Source organism: Elephantulus edwardii, unplaced genomic scaffold (genome assembly GCF_000299155.1).
Source record: "Elephantulus edwardii isolate Elephantulus edwardi_28Jun2011 unplaced genomic scaffold, EleEdw1.0 scaffold00186, whole genome shotgun sequence".
In the NCBI taxonomy this organism is placed as follows: Eukaryota; Metazoa; Chordata; class Mammalia; order Macroscelidea; family Macroscelididae; genus Elephantulus; species Elephantulus edwardii.
Genome location: NW_006399936.1, coordinates 2,530,566 through 2,547,619, shown reverse-complemented (window position 1 = coordinate 2,547,619; position 17,054 = coordinate 2,530,566). Strand labels below are relative to the sequence as shown.

General features: G+C 49.4%; 1 protein-coding gene across 5 annotated transcripts; it reads right to left on the bottom strand.

Moving 5' to 3' along the window:
• Positions 1-3,505: 3,505 nt before the first annotated feature.
• Positions 3,506-14,687, bottom strand: ATXN2L (ataxin 2-like). 5 transcript variants are annotated; one of them, XM_006896559.1, is made up of 24 exons: positions 14,182-14,687; positions 12,673-12,709; positions 12,249-12,305; positions 12,080-12,151; positions 11,576-11,726; positions 11,070-11,194; positions 10,352-10,443; positions 9,724-9,924; positions 9,047-9,222; positions 8,727-8,834; positions 7,991-8,185; positions 7,834-7,905; positions 7,616-7,686; positions 7,188-7,483; positions 7,041-7,110; positions 6,402-6,548; positions 6,223-6,295; positions 5,939-6,129; positions 5,538-5,667; positions 5,324-5,445; positions 4,979-5,191; positions 4,560-4,803; positions 4,246-4,410; positions 3,506-4,007 (listed from the first exon to the last, which is right to left on the bottom strand). In XM_006896559.1, the coding sequence occupies exons 1-23, from the start codon at positions 14,472-14,474 to the stop codon at positions 4,256-4,258; spliced, it is 3,291 nt and encodes a 1,096-aa protein (XP_006896621.1). In that variant the 5' UTR covers positions 14,475-14,687; the 3' UTR covers positions 3,506-4,007; positions 4,246-4,255. The 5 variants fall into 5 exon arrangements, with proteins under 5 accessions (XP_006896621.1, XP_006896623.1, XP_006896622.1 ...); XM_006896561.1 differs by lacking the exon at positions 4,246-4,410; XM_006896560.1 differs by lacking the exon at positions 4,246-4,410 and having other exon boundaries at positions 3,506-3,984.
• Positions 14,688-17,054: the final 2,367 nt, after the last annotated feature.

Below are 17,054 nucleotides of genomic sequence, written 5' to 3'. Positions count from 1 at the left end.
GTGGGTGTAAGAAATGGGCCCTCCTGAGAGGGGGTGACCTTATCAATCAGTGTTGTTGTTGTTATGTGCCTTCGAGTCGCCTGCGACTCATAGGGACCCTATGTACAACAGCCCTAAACTCCGCTCTGTCCTGTGCCAATCGCCCTGTCTCTGACACTCCCATCCCAATTATCCCAGTCACTCAATCAATCCACCTCATAGAGGGCCTTCCTCTCCTGCGCCATCCCTCCACCCTCCCAAGCAAGATGTCCCTCTCCAAGGACCGGTCTCTCCTCACTACATGTCCAAAGTATGTTAGACAGAGCCTCAGAATCCTTGCCTCCAAGGAGCCACCCGGTTTGACTCTTTCCAGGACAAATCTGTTTGTTTTCCTAGCAGTCCATGGTATTCTCAATACTCTTCTCCAGCACCACAGCTCAAAGGCATCAATTCTCCTTCTATCCTCCTTGGTCATTGTCCAACTCTCTGATGCATAACAAGCGATTGCGAAGACCATGGCCTGTATCAGACGCACCTTAGTCTCCAGAGAGACACCATTGCTCTTCAGTACTTTGGAGAGTTCCCTAACAGCAGACTTTCCCATGGCAATGCGCCTTTTAATTTCCTGGCTGCTGGTGCCAAGACTGTTGACTGTGGAGCCAAGCAAACTAAAGCTGTGTAGTATCTCAATCTCTTCACCATCCATCCTGATGCTGCCAATTGGTCCAGTGGTGAGAATCTTTGTCTTCTTGACATTGAGCCTCAATCCATATTGTAGGCTGCAGTCCTTGATACTCTGCAGCAGGCGTGTCAAGGACTGCAGCCTACAATATGGATTGAGGCTCAATGTCAAGAAGAATACAGATTCCAAATCAAAACAGCAGGGACTAAGGGTTATCTCTTTGAAGTCTGGCTACTGACCAATGAATACAACAAATGAACCCAAGAGAACAGGAGGGAAAGATGGGCTGGTAATGGGCTCCATTTGAGAGCCCTTTTTCAGAGGGCCTTGTAATCCAGTTCACATATCTAGAGCAAAGGGAAACGAGGACACAATGAAGAAACACTGTTCAGAAACAGGGCAAGTTTGTTGAAACCTGTGTCTATGTACTATCTTGGTTTTACAATGGAATTTGGCTTGGATAAAAGTTCCCTTCTGTTTAGAAATGTGATAAATTTTAACAGATTTGCAATCCTTCCTTAAAACATTGATGACTCTGGTGGCCTAGTGGCAAGACGCTGCACTGCAATCCCAGAGGTACGTGGTTCAAATCCACCAGATTCTCTGCTGGAGAAGGAGGGGGCAATCTGCTCCTGTAGCAGTCAGATCTGATTTGACAGTACACGTAAATATAATGCAATTTTTTAAAAGTTTTTAAAAAACTCAACCAAACAAAAAAAACATTGATGATAATACCTATTACCCACTCACTGTACTTCACAGACGCCCTTCCATCATTATCCAACCCTAGTCTGTGTCCCCATCTTCCACCTAAGAGTTTCCTCTTACTAATCTAACTTGGCCTATTTTAGAGGATAGCCGCCCCACAGAGCCCTTTCCTCATTTTGTTGTCAAGAGTCCCTTCTCTTAGGCTTCCGCTTCCTCACTCTGGGATGTCTTTGCCCTTGCCATTTTGTTTGACCTGAAACACCTTGCTGTTCACTGAATACAGGGAGCTCTCGTGGCCTAAGGGTTAGAGTTGCACTACCAAAAGCAGATGGTTCTTATCTACCTTCTATCCCCCAGCAGAGAGGCAGGCAGTCTCCAGTGATTCAGTCTCTGAAAACCTGATGGAACAGTTGGGAGGTGGTTTCAACTTACTATCAGAGTTTCACCAATTAAAGTTGTATTTCATGGGGAACCCATGTATAACCCACCTCCTTAACAGCCTTCATGGTGAGACTCTTGCTTCACATGCAAATACAGCAAAGGCAGGTCAGTGGCAATACCATAATGCGACCTTTAACAAAACACCTGCCCCTAGAGCCCGTTTTTTCTATATCCAGCCTGCCTTCTCATAATAACCTCTAGTTTAGCTGCTATTCCTGTTCTTACATGCAGCCAACTAACTTCCTCACTACCTCTATAGCTCTCACCCACACTTGTGCTCTATTAATTCCATTCGGGAAGAAAAATATATTAACACTTGTCAATTCAGAGGAAGACCAATTCATAAAGTACTTTTTTTTTAAATTATTATTTTTTTTTTGTGTGTGTACCGTCAAATCAGATCTGACTGGTACAGGAGGAGATTGTTCCTCCTTCTCCAGCAGAGCATCTAGTGGATTTGAACCATGCACCTCTTGGATTGCAGTGCAGCTTCTTGCCACTAGGCCACCAGAGCTCGCCAAGTAAGTACTTTTTTTTTTAAATTATTTGTGTGTGCGTGTACCGTCAAATCAGATCTGACTGGTACAGGAGGAGATTGTCCCTCCTTCCCCGACAGAGCATCCGGTGGAGCCAAGTACTTTTTAAAATACGAGAAACTTCAAGACTTGAAAACGGACTTGGCCAACACAATTCATGGCTTCTCACAGCTACCTGGTTATCCAGACCCTCCAGTGTATAAGTCAGAGGATATGTAATGTCCATCTGTATTTTCTACCTTGAGTTTAGTGGATTCTATCCCACCTTTAGTGGATTTCTGGGGGGAGGGGTAGACACATACCTCTTGCAATCCTTGCACTGAAACCTTTCAGACATGTATTCCACTTAATGTTAGATGCCATCAAGTACGACGCATTGTGACCCTATTCAACAACAGACCTGAACCAATTCTTAACCTGTGCTGTCCATGTCATCTTCTAACACACCTGAGCCCACGGCTAGTCACAGTCAGTCCATCTGGTTGAGGGTCTTCACAGAATAGCACCTTCTAGCACTCTCAGTGTATGAGATGAAGCTTTGGCATCTTTGCCTCCAAGCACTCTGGTTCCACTGATACTTATTCAAAATCTGTTCTACCTCAGAATAATTTAAAAATTTTTACTGAGGGGAGCTCTGGTGGCCTAGTGGCAAGGAGCTGCAACTACAATCCTAGAGACGCACGGTTCGAATCTACCAGATGCTCTGCCGGGGAAGGAGGGACAATCTCCTCCTATACCAGTCAGATCTGATTTGACAGTACACTCACACAAAAATAATTAAAAATAAATAAAATTTTTTACTGAAAACACATGATCCACAAAAATTCAAAGCAAAAATGGTTTGGTCTTTAATACATTAACTATCTGAAATGCACTTCAAATAGCATAAAACATAAAACTCTAAATCATTATTCTAGACCGAAACAGGACATACAATTTTCATATGGAACCAGAAAATTAAAATAGAAGATTAATGCAACACTAATACCACATTAAAAACACTTCGGAGAAAATGAATTGCTCAACTCCACACACTGCGCTCACCCAAAGGTCTCTGGTGCCCAGCGCTCTAGAAGTGGACACCACCAGTCCTTGAAACTTGAAAAGACACAGCTCCAGCCCTTCCCTGTTCCCCCAAAACAAAAACGCAGGCAGTTACGTTAGTTTAAAATTTTATTTTTTTTATTTTTTTTTAAATATTTTTATGTAATAAAAAGTAAAAGTCCTTGTCCAACCATCCTTGTGGGGCATCTGTCTGTCTCTCACGCCGGTCACTCAAGTTAATGGGGAAGAAGAACAGGGGGCCCAAGTCTGAGGTTATAAATAATAGAAAATAAAAGATCTTCTGTCTCCAGCGGGGGATAGATGAGGATGGGAGGGCAGATGGGGTAGAAATGGGCAGAGTCAGAGCAGGAACACCCCCCCACTCCCGGTGGACCCTGACCCTATCCACTCTGAGGCCCCTCCCATTCAAGGTGCTTGGCAGGAATTCCCCAGCTTCCCCAGGGGAAAGGGGAGGGGGCTGGGACTGGTCCGAGCTGCTGGGGTGAAGAGACATAGATCACTCTTCCCTCCACTCATGGAGGTCTCAGGTCGCGGCCAGGACAATCTTCAGTTCCCCGGGGGGTGGAAGGGGAGCTGCTGGGAGGGATGAGATTGAACTGGTTGGAGGGGAAAGAGAAGAGAGCAGGAGCATTAGAACCCAAGCAGCTGTCCCTCTATCCAATGCCGTCCAGTGTGGGGCATGGGGGTGTGTTTGGGTAGGAGCGGCCTCCTCAGGGTGTCTCTGGGGCTGTCAGAAGCACAGATCAATCGCTGTTTCCCAGTGAGCCAGAGCCCTTACTCGTGTGCCCAGCTCAGCCCCCCACACCCCAGCCTGGCCCTGTCTGCTGCGCTGACCTTACCTCGGCTAAGTCAGGAGACAGTCGGGGTCACTGAGAGCTGGGGAGGCAGTGGGGAGGGGGGCTGCTGGATCACAACTGAGCGAGGACGGAGGGAAGCAAAGGACAGAGCCAGGAGCAAGCCCCTGGCGGCGGCGGCTGTGGCTTCTGCCCACCCTACATACTTCACAGACAGGTGCAGGTCGGCGGGCGCCCTGTGGGACAGCCCTGCCTCCAAGACCCCTCACTCCCCACCCAGAACCCGTGCATCCTGCCCCACCTGCAGCCCATCAGCTCGTCCATGCCAAATTCCCCCAGCTAACGAGAACTCACGAATCCTGTCATCGGCTCCTCCTGGAAATCCAGGCGCCTGGCCAGGCTGCTCACCTTGGGGGTGTCCGATGTAGGGGTAGGGTGAGGGTGTGGAAGCTGAGAGTGCAGGCACCCCACTCTGGGGCACCGCGCCTTGGGGGGGTCCCCCATGGCTCTGGGGTGGGTGCAGCAGCATCACCTGGGGCGGGTGGGGAGCCCCAGGGTGAGGGGGCGGGGCTGCTGTGATTCCAGTTTGGACATGGGCCTGCAGAGAACAGGAAAGAGCTGTGAGTGCTGCACACACTGGGTCCTAGTCTGATACTCTAAAATGCAATAAGCAGGAGAAGCAGTGGGATTAAGGAGCGGACAGGCCACAGGTATACACACCCTCCTCATGGCACAGCACAGACACAGAGGAAACAGAATCCCTGAGCTCTCACCTGGGTGACGTGGGCCATGTTGGTGAAACCGTGGGGCAGCTGCTGGTGGGCATGGATGGCATACACAGCGGCTGGCTGGGGGAAACTGCTCTGAGGGGACTGGGCAGAAGGTCCCGGTGGCAGAGAAGGCGGTGTGCCTGTCAGGGCCCCTGGGTGGTACAGATTCTGCTGCGGCTGTCCACTGCCCAGGTGTGGGGCCTGCCCTGTCTGGTGCTGTCAGGGGGAGGGAAGAGTGAGTACCATCTTCTATGGGACACCTATACTCTACAGACCTGCTCCCTCTGACTCCCCCCACTGAGTGACCCCACTCTTCCCGCCACCTCACAACTCCCCCATGGCAGGCACCTGGACGGGGCTAGGGGCCGCATGCTGAGACTGCGGCTGGCTCCCAGTAGGTGTGGTGGCTGGCTGCGGCTGGTGGGCATGGAGCTGTGTGGCATGGTGTGGATAGGACTGGTGAACAGTGGCTGCAGTAAGAAGAGAATCAGTGAGTATTAAGTACACCAGAGGGTCATCAGGAAATACAGGTCCCAGAGGAGGAAGGGTGGGAAGGACTCACCGTAAAGGGCTTGAGGGGTGGGCTGCTCTGCAGAAGGGTACTGAGGGGTGGACGATGACACGATGGCCTGGGGATGGCTACCCGATGTCAGCATGCGTGGGTTGCTTTGAAGCATAGGTGCAAACACCGGCTAGGGGGGTGAGAAAGAACTAGTTGGCCCAGCAGTGGACTCCAGAGGCAGGTCCTCCTCCCGCCCAACTGGCCCGTGCACTATTCTGGCCTTATCACAAGTACCTTATACATTTATAATTTTGACAATCTGATGCTTTTAAAACCATGTTTGACAAAGACAGAATCAAGTCTCTGATACTCAACGACTTATTAGATCAGAGTCAAGCCCATCTGCTGAAACTGACCAGCATCACCAAGAACCCGCCTCCCACCCCTCATGCCGCAGTTACCTGTGAGGGGTAATGAGCCATGGGCTGCATCATTGCGGGCTGGCCTGGGAACTGTTGTGGGTTGTAGGGGATGTAGGAAGAGTATGGTGTGGCAGCCACCAGAGGTGGGCCGGCGGCAGCAGCAGCAGCCTGCATCATCGGAGGGGCTGAAGCTGGCTGATGCTGGTCCGAGCGCTGGGGGGGCAGGGAGCCTGGGGATAGGGGATAAATAGCGCACAGCTCCAGCGCTGTCTGCCAGGAGGCACTGGGCAACCCCATCACTGGGCCCTGGGGATCCTGCTCACCTTTTGCTCCCCGGTACTTGCCCTGCTGCCCAGGCACAGAGTTAGACACAGGATACGGGTACATCTGAGGTGCCTGTAAAGGAGAGATGAGGCTTAAAGAGCTGCTTACACAGGAGCACGGTCCTCCAGCCAGACCTACCTACCCCCACCTGCCACCCAAGGCCCACTCAGTCGCCTACCTGCACAGCTGGCCCCATATGGATCTGAGGTATGTAGGAGATGTACTGGGGGCTATATAGCCCACTCTGGCCTGCTGTAAGCACCGGGATGGAAGGAGTTGAATGAGTCCGGGGCCCCGGGGAAGTTGGGGTACTGGTGGATTTGTTCTGTAAGGGATGAAAAGGGAAGTATGTTGACTTTTCAGTTATCCTCTCTGGGGCCTATAATACAAACTGTTAGCATTCACACTGTGTCTCCTGCACAGTAAGACGTTTAGTTTGGTTAAATGTCACGTCAAAGTTTATGAAGCAAGCACACTCAAGCAGTACAGTTTAGTACTAACAGCTCTTTCTCAAAACCATAAAGCTTTAAGCAGAGATTCAAATCAAATAAAGGTGCCAAATGAAGACTATGCTCTAACCAACTCAACTTCAGTAAAATTATTTTCTGAACCACAGAATCTCAAATATCTGAGACACACCAGTCCCCGCCATCCTAGTGCTGTTTCCACATCCTTCAAGGCAGTAAATGCTGCCATGCCTTCTGTTCTTATCTATCCTACATCCTGGAGTTGGTAGGCAAGTGCTCCCAACCATTCCCCTATAAGCCCCAGTACTTAGTCTTCCTCAAAAAACCGAAGACCTCCCATCTCAGCTTACCACAGATAGCAGGGGCTTTGTAGGGTTGAACTCCTTGGCGTTGGGGTTCAATGTTGACTTCTTTACTTGCCTATAAGAGAAAAGAAACTAAGTCCCCACAGCTTCCCCCGGCTTCCCCCGGCTTCCTCCCTGCTCCACCTCACTCACTCAGCGACAGGACCCTCATCCTTGTCATCACCCTTGATGAGGCCCACTGGGGGGCTGCCGGTCTGGCTTGGGCAAGGCGGTGGGGGTTGCTCAGGCCCCTCTGTGCCTCCTGCAGGTGGCAGGGGTGGTTTTTCCTCTTTATCCAATACAGACTCAGTCTTAGAGGAGACTGGGGACCCCATGGATTCTGAAGTTAACAGACTATCAATGTCCTTCTCTTTCCCTTTGACCTCTTCCTTTATTATCCGTGGAGGAAAAGGATCCAGGCTGGTCTCCGGAGAGCTACTGGGCTGAAGCTGGAACAAGGAAAACACAGAACTAAGCAGTGCAGACCCATTTCATTCTTGGTGTCCACTCATCCACTCCACTTGATCCTCTGCTGCTTCTACAGGAGGCACAGGGTTCCTTCCCATAGAGCTGTCTCTCACCTTAAACTGGGCCCCAAACTTCCTCAGTTCTTCCAGCTGAAATCGTTTCTGTTCATTCTGAAGGCCAGGTACTATAGAAAAAAAAAAAAGAATACACAGACAATTCTTTCTTTCATATGGCTACACACTTTCAGAAGCCCAATTTAACCAACTTCCACAGGGAAAGAAAAAAAAAAAAATACCCTAACACACAAAATACCCAAAACATGAATCCTGACCTTTCCCGGTTATCCGGGCCAGCTCCTGAGGCTCTACATTTCTTCCAGGCTCTTTAGTTGGGAGTTCTTTCACTGAACAAGAGAGAGGCACCTAAAGATTCTTCTGTCCAGAATGACACTCTGCATTGCCCACAACCCCCAACCATCTGGCTCTTACCATCTGTGGTGGCCAGTGTGATCTTCGGAGAAGCTGGGGAAATGGAACCCACTCCAGGATCCACAACTGATGATGTCACAGGGATGGAAGTGGAAGAAGTTGGCACTGCTGAGCCAATGGGAGGTTCAGGACAAGATGCTGAGATTGGAGCAGGGGCAGCAGACTTGGGAGAGCGTGGAGGGTACATCCGGCCCACTGGAAGAAAGGGGAGAGCTGTACAATGGTTACAGTTGGCCAATAAACAATGGGTACAAAATATCTAGTTAACCCTAAGCTCGAATGAAAGGAAAAAACGCAAGATAAAGTAAGATGATAAACCGGTTTCACAATGATGACAAACTATAACATCTAAAAGGCAGTTGTGACTCAGTTACAGCCAACTAGTGTAATCCAGCAAGGCAGGCTCACAGTGGGCAAAACTATCTGTATTTAAAAAGAAATAAACCTAGGGAGCTCTGGTGGCCTAGTGGCAAAAAGCTGCACTGCAATCCCAGAGGTACACAGTTCAAATCCACCAGATTCTCTGCTGGAGAAGGAGGGGCAATCTCCTTTTGTACCAGTCAGATCCGATTTGATGGTATGTGTACACACACACGCGCGCACGAACTCCCTCCTTCCCTCATCACCTCTTAGATTTGGAATCATCTCACTTCAGCTTTCAACAGTGGTATATTTACAGCCATTCCTCTCTAAGTTTCTACCCATCTATCTTTAGCCAGCACTGGTGGAATATTACCTGCAGGAGGTGGAACAGATACTTCTCCAGAAGGCCTACTGCTAGGCGAGGACAGGGTCTTGGCACCTCTCAGCGGCCTCTGGGCCTTAGGGGACATGCGTGAAGTGCCTTTACAAAAGAAATGAATGTAAAATTAAATGGAGTGCCTTAGGGGACATGCGTGAAGTGCCTTTACAAAAGAAATGAATGTATAATTAAATGGAGTACCTGCTTTTACAGTACCACCAATGTATCACCGTTCCAACCCAATCAAACCTGAATTTCCAATTATCCTTCCCACCTCGCTTCCCTCAACTCCCACAACCTGCTCTATAGCTCACCTCCATTGATACCACGTGTCTCAGAACCTGGGCCAGGGCTGCTGTTGTCAAGATGGTGAGGACCACGAGGTGGCAAAGAACTAAGGCCAGGCCGGCCGCCCCTGGAACTGCTACATCGAACACCTCCCCGGGGACCTTCTCGAACTCGTTGAGGAAGAGGGATATATTTTCCCTCCCTGGAGAGAGAGTTCATTTAAGGTCAAGAAGCCAAAAAAAGCTCATACATTTTGCAGAGGAAGGCTTCCCGTTGGAAGTCAACCTCTCATCTGAAACACACACATTACACACGTCTTCCACAGTCATATCTAGAAATTGGACCTAGTTAAATGCTCTACAGCTAGAGTTGCCTAATCTTATGCTGTGAATATGATTGGGTATTCCACAATCCTACCATGAGTGACCTAAGTGGAAAACAATAACACAAGATACTGTTTTTCAAGATGTCACTTTTACAAAACACATTATTATTTACAATTTAATTTCGTAAAACGAAAAGAAAAAAGTAGATGCAGAAATACAAGAGGAATAAACGAATACTTAACTCACCAAAATAAAGAAACTGGAAAAACTATGTGTGCATCTGTAACTTAAATGCCGAGAGACTAAAACAACAGTGTCTGAAGCTCTTGGCGGAGGCCATGGCCATGCAGCAGCCTCGGCTGTCCCCAGAAACCTACCTAGATGCCAGACTGGGGCTTTCCCGCCCTGAGCCCTGCCGCTGGACAGCACTGTGCTTCTCCTCCTCAGTGCGTCCATCATCATTTTCCATAGCGATCCGCAAGCGGTACTGGGGGCTTGATTCAATCTCTCGGGCCAACTGGGCCGCACGCAACTCCCGCTGGCGAAACTCTTCTGAGTTGTCCTTCTCCAAGGGCACCCTGAGAGAAGGTGCACAGGACACAATCACCCAGGTGCCAAGGGCAAGAGGTGAAAAAGAGCATACTTCAATACGTGCGTAGTTTCTTTAATCCCTTTGGAAATTTAAGCATTGTTTAATGCACACGTTTTGGAACTTCTCCACATCTGAAAACACTTAGCTATAAACATACGTGGAGTATGTCAAAATTCTAGAGAAAAAGCACTGATGGACAAGGAAGCAGTAAATTCTGTTCCCAAGACAGCCTGGAAATAGCAAAGGTGAAAAAGCAACTAGGCGCTAATAAGACCATCCAGGAGAGGGAAAAACTTGGGGACCCAGAAAGGCATGAGCAAGGTCTAATTTCCACCTAGAGACGTATGCCTCCCACACCCCTCTATTAACCCTATGCCCCAAATCGCACCACCTGGAAGTACAAAGACACTCACGTGTAAGATGAGAGGCTGCTATCATAAGTGGTCTTCACACCGTAGTTTTCCTCATTGAACTTGAACATCTCATTAGGGTCCCATCCATTGGACTGAGTGTACAAAGAGAGGACAAGTAGTTTAAATCCAAAAAAATAAAAGCAGTAACAACGTTATTTTCCTCCGATCAACAACAACAAAAACCACCACTAAGAAACCGGATTAATGACTTTGTGCATATTCATAAAGTATGTGTATTTAAACATAGCACCACACAGTAGTTAACTAAAACACACTAAAAAAAGTATTTAAAAAAAACCGCTGCACTTTTGCACTTTTTCTTCCCTTCCCAACCCAGCCCTAAAAAGATAAACATATAAACACATCAAGCTATGCACTCATTCATAAATAGTTTGAACTATAAAACGTTGCCCAAAAAAATTACAATGTGCATTAAAAAAACACAATGTACCTACAAAAAAACCACAATGTAACCTTACCTACGATTCGTTAACATAACACATGACTTAGAATACTAATAATTGTCAATCTCGGAGGATAGGAAAAACCAGTTTGGTTTTTTTGGCCCATTTTATTTGGAATCTATCTGACTGCAACCAACAGGCAACAGGGAGACTTTTTCTTCCATTCCCTTGACAATGATTTCACTATCAACAAGCAATCGACAGCATGAGTACCCAGTCCTTAGGTTCTCAGAGAGGCAGACCATAACACACACCATGTCAGATTCCAGGTCGTAGTCGTCACTGTTGCTGTCGCCTCCTTCCCAGCGCTGAAGCACCTTCTCTTTATGCTCCCCATTCACTTTTGAGTTCATGGCAATGGCTGAATCGGTGAATTTGTCTATAGAGGTAGATGTGACAATCAAAAATCAGGTAACACTTCATACAACAGTCCCTATCCCACTGCACCCCACTACTAAGAAGAAATGAAAGAAACCTCAATTTAAGACTAAATGTGCTGTGTGCCAGGACTGGGAGGTTAGCAACACAAAAAGTTTTATCTTAACAGTTCCCAGAATAGCAAAATGTTGCAAGTCAAGCAGTGAGAAAAGATGACCCACGACCATGACGCATGTCAGAATTTACCCTACTGTATCTTAAATCATATATCAAGAGATTCTCAAGAAGGAAAACAAACGAAAATGAGCCATCTCCCACAAAAGCACACACACACAAACTATCAAACTTCTCTCCCCTCCATTCTTTAGAATGATTCTGATACCTTTAGTAGCGTAATTGAAGTCAACATTTCGGAAGTGGACTACCATGACATCACTTGGCTTAAACACCATAGTGTCCACAATATCTTCTCGACGGGGGCCACCTGCTGGTTCAGATGCTTTCCTGTGCACAGCATCCACTGCTAGTTCAAACTACAAAAGCCCCCATTCCCCAAAACGCTATAGTCAGTATTAGAGAATATGAAGGCAAAACATGAGTATTTTATTCCTACTTTCTAAAATTTCCTTAGGATTTTCATAGCCACTATCTTCTCAACATCAGGCACAGAAATGTAACATTTTAAACATTTGACATTCTGAATTTTAAGTGTTTTAATGTTAAAAATATTCCAGATTTGTTCAGGTCCATCTTTCACTGCTTCTATTATTACTGACACAGATCTGACATGCTGTCCAATACCAATTAACTTAACCTCTCAATAAATCTACCCCATTCTCCTCTCATCCCATGTAATCCCACAACAAGGTATTTTTGGGACGCTCACCTTTGAGCTCAAAGTCTTGAAGATACCTTCATAGGTGGTACCATTTTTCACCTTTACATCACAAGTGGAACCCTAAGAGCGGAAAAAAGGTTAAGCCTGTCTCCACAAATTTTTAACAGTTTTAATAACCTAGGGTTCCTAACAACCTAGGGATTATGTACCCACTTACCACAACAGCTGTAAGGAAATGCAGCATTCTGGAATTGTTGTAGACACCCTCAAAAACCTGTCAGTGACAAAGGTATAAAACAGACATCATTGTTCTAAATGTTCATGCTCCTTATCCTCATGGCTGCTGGCTTTTCTGCTCTTCTGAACCCATCTCACTAGACACTATGTGGCTTTTAGTAGTAATCTTAAACCCCCAACCACTGACTTACACCAATCTTGTTGGACAGAATAAAACTAATCTTTAGTGTTCCAAGGCTGTGGACCTTTAAGAGAAACAGACTACCACTCCTTCCCCTAGCGGAGCAACTAGTGGGATTGACCCTCTGACAATCTGGTTGACAATCTGGTTTTAACAAAGTCTTTTAACCACTGCGCGACCAGAGCTTCATACTTTTTTCTGAGGAGAAGAGTAATACACTCACCGGCGACTGCGGAGGTCCCTTTCCTGTACTCTGTCCCCTACAACGGACGACAGAGAAAACTGGTTAGGATACTTAAATAAATTTCATTCTCCCTAACGTTGTTTATTTCCAAAGAACCTGGTATCCCACACCACACACTAGATGAAGGATCCTCAAATTCTCCTTTCACCGAGAAAACTCAACAGGTATTAGGAGGTAGGTACATTGCCTGCAAATGGCAGAAGAGCCTTCAATCAACAACAGCAGTCATTGCTCTAAAGAGCTAACGCAACACACTTTCATTACTTTCTCCAAGGAGCACTGGGCGGTATGTCACGTTAGTTAATAACCGACAACCCTCGCGTAGGTAAAGGCAGGAGCTCAGAGTGCAGATCTGGGCTACCTACCTCGGACATATTACCATCTCCCAAACAGAAAAGCTAGTCTATTTTCAGCAGCCTCACGCCCCAATCCTTGGGAGGGAACCTCCTCCACTTCATTACCCATGCAGTCCATTACCCACTCTGGCAGGTCACCAATCCTCCGGTAACCCTGCTCTTCGATGGCTGATGTAACTGGCGATCGAGAAGGGCGAGAGGGGCCGTTGGCGGGGCCGGGAGACAGCGCAGACGCAAAAGACATCCACCGGGAGGCCTCGCCCGGTTCGCGCCTGCGCACTAAAGCCCAAGGGCCTCTTCCAGATGCCCCCGCCCGAGACCAGAACTCCCTGCGCCTGCGTGTACCACTACCCTTAATACCATTAAAACCAGAGACACCGAGAGAACCGAGTCCGGCACCGGCACATCTCCACCCACACTCCCAGCTCCTGCCCAAAATATTACCCGGGACACGCGAATGTCCGGGTCATGAGACAGAGCATCCGCGCGCACGTACGGAACAGCGCACGCGCGCTAGAGGTTCCCGGCCCGCAGTCCTCCCAGCCGCTCCTTCCGTCCCCCCGCCCATCCCGCTCCCCTCCTACTGGCCAGACCCGGAAGGGGGAGGGAGCAACCCGCTCCCAAGGCCTTCCGTCCCCATTGGCCAAACTGTGGGCCGCGCGCCCCTCTCCATTGGCTACGGCCGGGGACCCCTTCTCACCGCTCACTCCCCATTGGCTGGAGCTCGAAAACGCGAGACCCTCCGCGGTAATGGAGCCGGGGACCCCGCTCACCTCTTCTCCCCCCCAACTCCCCATTCCGACGGCGCTGGCGGGGAGCGCCCCGCCTCCCTTGCAGGCCCGCGCCCCAAACCCTGTCCAAACGCTAGGAGCTCTGCTTGGCCCCTAATGTCCCGTGGCTGCCCAGGGACCTTCTTTCTCCCTGCAACCTGTTAGGGCTTCAGGGGGACCCCGCCCCTCGCTTCGCAGGGGGTCTCCCGCTCCCCCTGCGCCTTCCGAAGGTGGTCAGGCTGGGAGCCCGACCTGCACGGATGTCCGGCGGCCCCGGCGGCCGGTCCGGAACACATCCGCCGCCGCCGCCGCCGCTGCCTCGTAGCCTCGGCTCTCCCGCCCGGAAGCCCACCCCTTCTCACCTGGAGCTGCCGACAGCAGCCGCCCCTGGCCTCTCTTGCTGCTGCTGCGGTGGCGGCGGCGCCAGGATGCTTTCGGCTCCCCGGCGGAGCCCGCTCCCTGCAGTGGCTGCAGGCCCCAGGCAAGGGGAAGCGGCCGCGGGAGGCCCCGGGGAAGTCGAAGTGGAGGCCAGCGGTCCCGGGAGGCCGCCATTGGGAGGGCTGGTGCCCCCGGGAGGCCGGCGAGCCACGGCCTGTTGCGTGGGAGGCGGCTGCTGGGGCTGGGACGTCTGCTGTGGCGGCTGAGGTTTCAGCATGGTGGCAGCGTCCGGAAGGGGAATCGGGAAAGGGAGGAAGCGAGGGGGTCGGAACTAGGCCCCTGTCGGAGGGCGCAGGCAGCAAGGGGGATCGGGAGGCTTGGGACCCGCCGTTGGCGGGTGGGAGGGGGAAGCCCCACCGTGTCAGGGGCGGCTAGAGAAAACCGCGGCTCGAGGAAGGGCCGCGAGGCGGAAGGGGAGGGGGTCTCGCGGGCTGGAGGAAAGCGAGAGGGCGCCAGCCGGCCAGGCGCGCTTGCGCGTCGCCAGGGAAGGAGGGGGGGGGAGCGCGCAGGCGGGAGCTCCCGAAGGGGAAGGGGCGGGGAGGGAGAGGTGGCGCGAGGTGCCGGCGCGCTCCGGGGCGGTTAGGTCCAGGTGGGAGGGAAGCGGGGAGAGAAAGAGAGTGAATTTCGCGCCCTTCGCCTTTGAGGTGGGAGAGGAGCGGAGCGGGCGCACACACGCCAGGGAATAAAAGTCTCTAGATCTCAAAACAGTCCTATAAGCTGGCAGCCGCCGTCGCTTCACAATGACCGACTGAGCGCCGAGGGGAGGGGCCAAAGGCGCCGAGCGAGGTAGGGCCGGCTGCCCCGCCCACGCCAGCGGCGTAACGTCGGGATGCCTCCGCATGTGGGTACTGAGGTCCTACGTAGCGCTTGATTCTTCCGCCGTCTGCTCCTGTGGGCGGAGCTAGATAATAAATCCCCGGGACTGGCCAAAGCAGGTGACATTTCATGAGAAGCTGCTTTCATCCCCTCTGGTGATAGGTGGCGTCCCATCGGCAATGACATAGAGCGCGACCTTAACGTTCAACAGAAGACCGCCTGATCTTTCACCATCCCCACAGCGTTGCCATGTTTGAGCCTATTGTTGCAGATAGTCCGCCTCCTGGAGAGTGCCTTTTTATCTGGCCTTTTTTTTTTTTTTTAAATAATTTTCATGAACATTCACAAGAGATTTTGGATTTCCATTCATACATTGCTGAACTTCTCCCCATCCCCAACCCCACCCCGTCCTAACTTTCTTAAGGCCGTTGTATTTCTCCAGGGACTGGTTCCTGCTCGTTAGCAGTCCAAACTATGTACGATGAAATACCATCACCCTCACCTTTGCAAGAATCAATTGTTCCTGCAGTCCAATATTCTTCAGCACTACCAGGATCAAAAAGCATCACCAGTTCTTCAAACTCATTGTGAGAAACTGAATCATAGCTGAACCTCCACTGATTTTCTGAGGCAGGAAATTGCATGGAAGGAGACTGCCCATATTTATCCGGAAGACATAACTAGTTTGAACTTTCAAAGAGGTATGACTTTGGGGTGAGTGATATGGCTACCAGAGCTCCCTAATTCTTAACACAATTTCATTCACTGTCCAGTTTTCGAATGCATGTAACACAAAGTACTGTTCTGGGGTCAAGCAAAAACATTCGTCTGTTTTGCAGATTAGACACACACACCCCCTGGCAATGTACTGTTGAGTCGGATTCGAACCCCACGCCTTCAGGATCGCAGTGCAGCTTCTTCCCACGAGGCCACCAGAGCTCCCTTTAATCTAGACTTTTAAAATTCAGTGACTTGAATAAGAGAATGGTTTTGCCATGCCAGAAAAAGAACCCATAAACTCTAGTGACAAATAGATTTTCTGAAAGCTGTAGTTCTCAGGTCTTAATTCAAAACCCACCACTGAGCTGTAATAAAGGCCACATTCATTCAGTAAAAGCTAGATGGTGTTAAGGCATTAGGCTGGATACAGCAATAATGAAGCAATAAGAGCTATTAAACCTTAATTCAAAGACATAATTTCCTTGGTCTTCCATATGAGGTGATTGAAGATGCACCTTAGTTCTCAAAAGGACAGCTTTGTTTTAAATACATTAAAGAGGTCTTTTGAATCAAATTTGCCCAATGTAACTGGCAAACATAAATGTATCTGTGAGTGTGTATATATGTACAAGGAAAATTCAGTATGTTGTTGTTAGGAAAACAGCAGTCATATGAACAACAGATCAAAAGTTGACCGTATCCTACACCTTTTACCATGGTCAAACTCATTGTTACAGTCACTGTGTCACTCCATCTTGTTGAGGGTCTTCCTCTCACTGACTCTGTTTCTCTGAGGTGGTGTCTTTTTCAAGGACTAGTGCCTCCTGACAACATGCCCAAAAGCATATGTTCTATCATATAAACTTCTATGTTTCACCATCCTTGCCAAAAAGGAGCACGTTAGTTCCATCTCCTCTAAAACACGTTTGTTCTTTTGATAATCCATAATATATTCAATTCTCTGCTAACACCACAGTGTAAAGGCATCAGGTCGTCTTTTATTTATCCACCATAAAAAGACATGTTGTTGTTGTTGTGTGCCATAGAGTCGTTTGCGACTCATAGCGACCCTATGCACAACAGCCCTAAACCCTGCTCTATTCTATGCCAACCGCACTGCCTCTGACACACCCATCCCGATTACCCCAGTCACCAAATCAGTCCATCTCATAGAGAGTCTTCCCCTCCTACGCCGTCCCTCCACCCTCCCAAGCATGATGTCCCTCTCCAAGGACCCGTCCCTCCTGGCAACATGTCCAAA

Excerpts from the sequence above, each read along its gene's own strand:
- ATXN2L (XM_006896559.1), bottom strand. The coding sequence starts at position 14,474 with ATGCTGAAACCTCAGCCGCCACAGCAGACGTCCCAGCCCCAGCAGCCG. Across the intron at positions 12,710-14,181 it reads GCTGCTGTCGGCAGCTCCAG|GGGACAGAGTACAGGAAAGG; the intron begins GTGAGAAGGGGT and ends CGTCCGTTGTAG. Across the intron at positions 12,306-12,672 it reads AGGGACCTCCGCAGTCGCCG|GTTTTTGAGGGTGTCTACAA; the intron begins GTGAGTGTATTA and ends TGTCACTGACAG.